The sequence below is a fragment of the Rhinopithecus bieti genome, unplaced genomic scaffold (assembly GCF_001698545.2).
Source record: "Rhinopithecus bieti isolate Rb0 unplaced genomic scaffold, ASM169854v2 scaffold_24195, whole genome shotgun sequence".
In the NCBI taxonomy this organism is placed as follows: domain Eukaryota; kingdom Metazoa; phylum Chordata; class Mammalia; order Primates; family Cercopithecidae; genus Rhinopithecus; species Rhinopithecus bieti.
In genome coordinates, this window is record NW_016888213.1 from 1 (window position 1) to 711 (window position 711).

The 711-nt window shown below is 38.0% G+C and overlaps 1 protein-coding gene across 1 annotated transcript; it reads right to left on the reverse strand.

The window, feature by feature from the left end:
• Positions 1–23: 23 nt before the first annotated feature.
• LOC108525868 (zinc finger protein 273-like) lies at positions 24–707 on the reverse strand (the record flags this gene model as incomplete). The annotated part of the gene is made up of 1 exon (XM_017866660.1): positions 24–707. A coding segment is annotated over one exon (684 nt), but the record flags the coding sequence as incomplete, so codon positions are not given.
• Between the last annotated feature and the right edge of the window lie 4 nt (positions 708–711).

The window sequence follows — 711 nt, forward strand, 5'->3', positions numbered from 1 at the left end:
GCTTTGTCACAGTCTTCACATTTCTAGGAGTTCTCACCAGTATGATTTCTTTTATGTCTAGAAAAGTTTGAGGTGTTGTCAAAAGCACTGTCACGTCTTTTAGGTTTGTATGGTTTCTGTCCAGTATGAACTATCTTATGTCGGGTAAGGGTTGAGGACCGGTTAAAAGCTTTACCACATTCTTCACATTTGTAGGGTTTCTCTCCAGTATGAACTCTCTTATGTTCAGTAAGGGTTGAGAATGCCCTAAAGGCGCTGCCACATTCTTCACATTTGTAGGGTTTTGCTCCAGTATGAATTATCTTATGTTTAGTAAGGGTTGAGAATACACTAAAGGCTTTTCCACATTCTTCACATTTGTATGGTTTCTCTTTAGTATAAATTCTCTTATGTTTAGTAAGAGTTGTGGACCGTTTAAAGGCCTTACCACATTCTTCACATTTGTAGGGTTTCTCTCCAGTATGAACTATCTTATGTCTAGTAAGGGTTGAGGACTGGTTAAAGGCTTTACCACATTCATTGCATTTGTAGGGTTTCTCTCCAGTATGAATTCTCTTATGTTTAGTAAGAGTTGAGGACCAGTTAAAGGCTTTACCACATTCGTTGCATTTGTAGGGCTTCTCTCCAGTATGAATTATCTTATGTTTAGTAAGGGTTGAGAATATACTAAAGCCTTTGCCACATTCTTCACAATTGTAGGGTTTTGTTCCT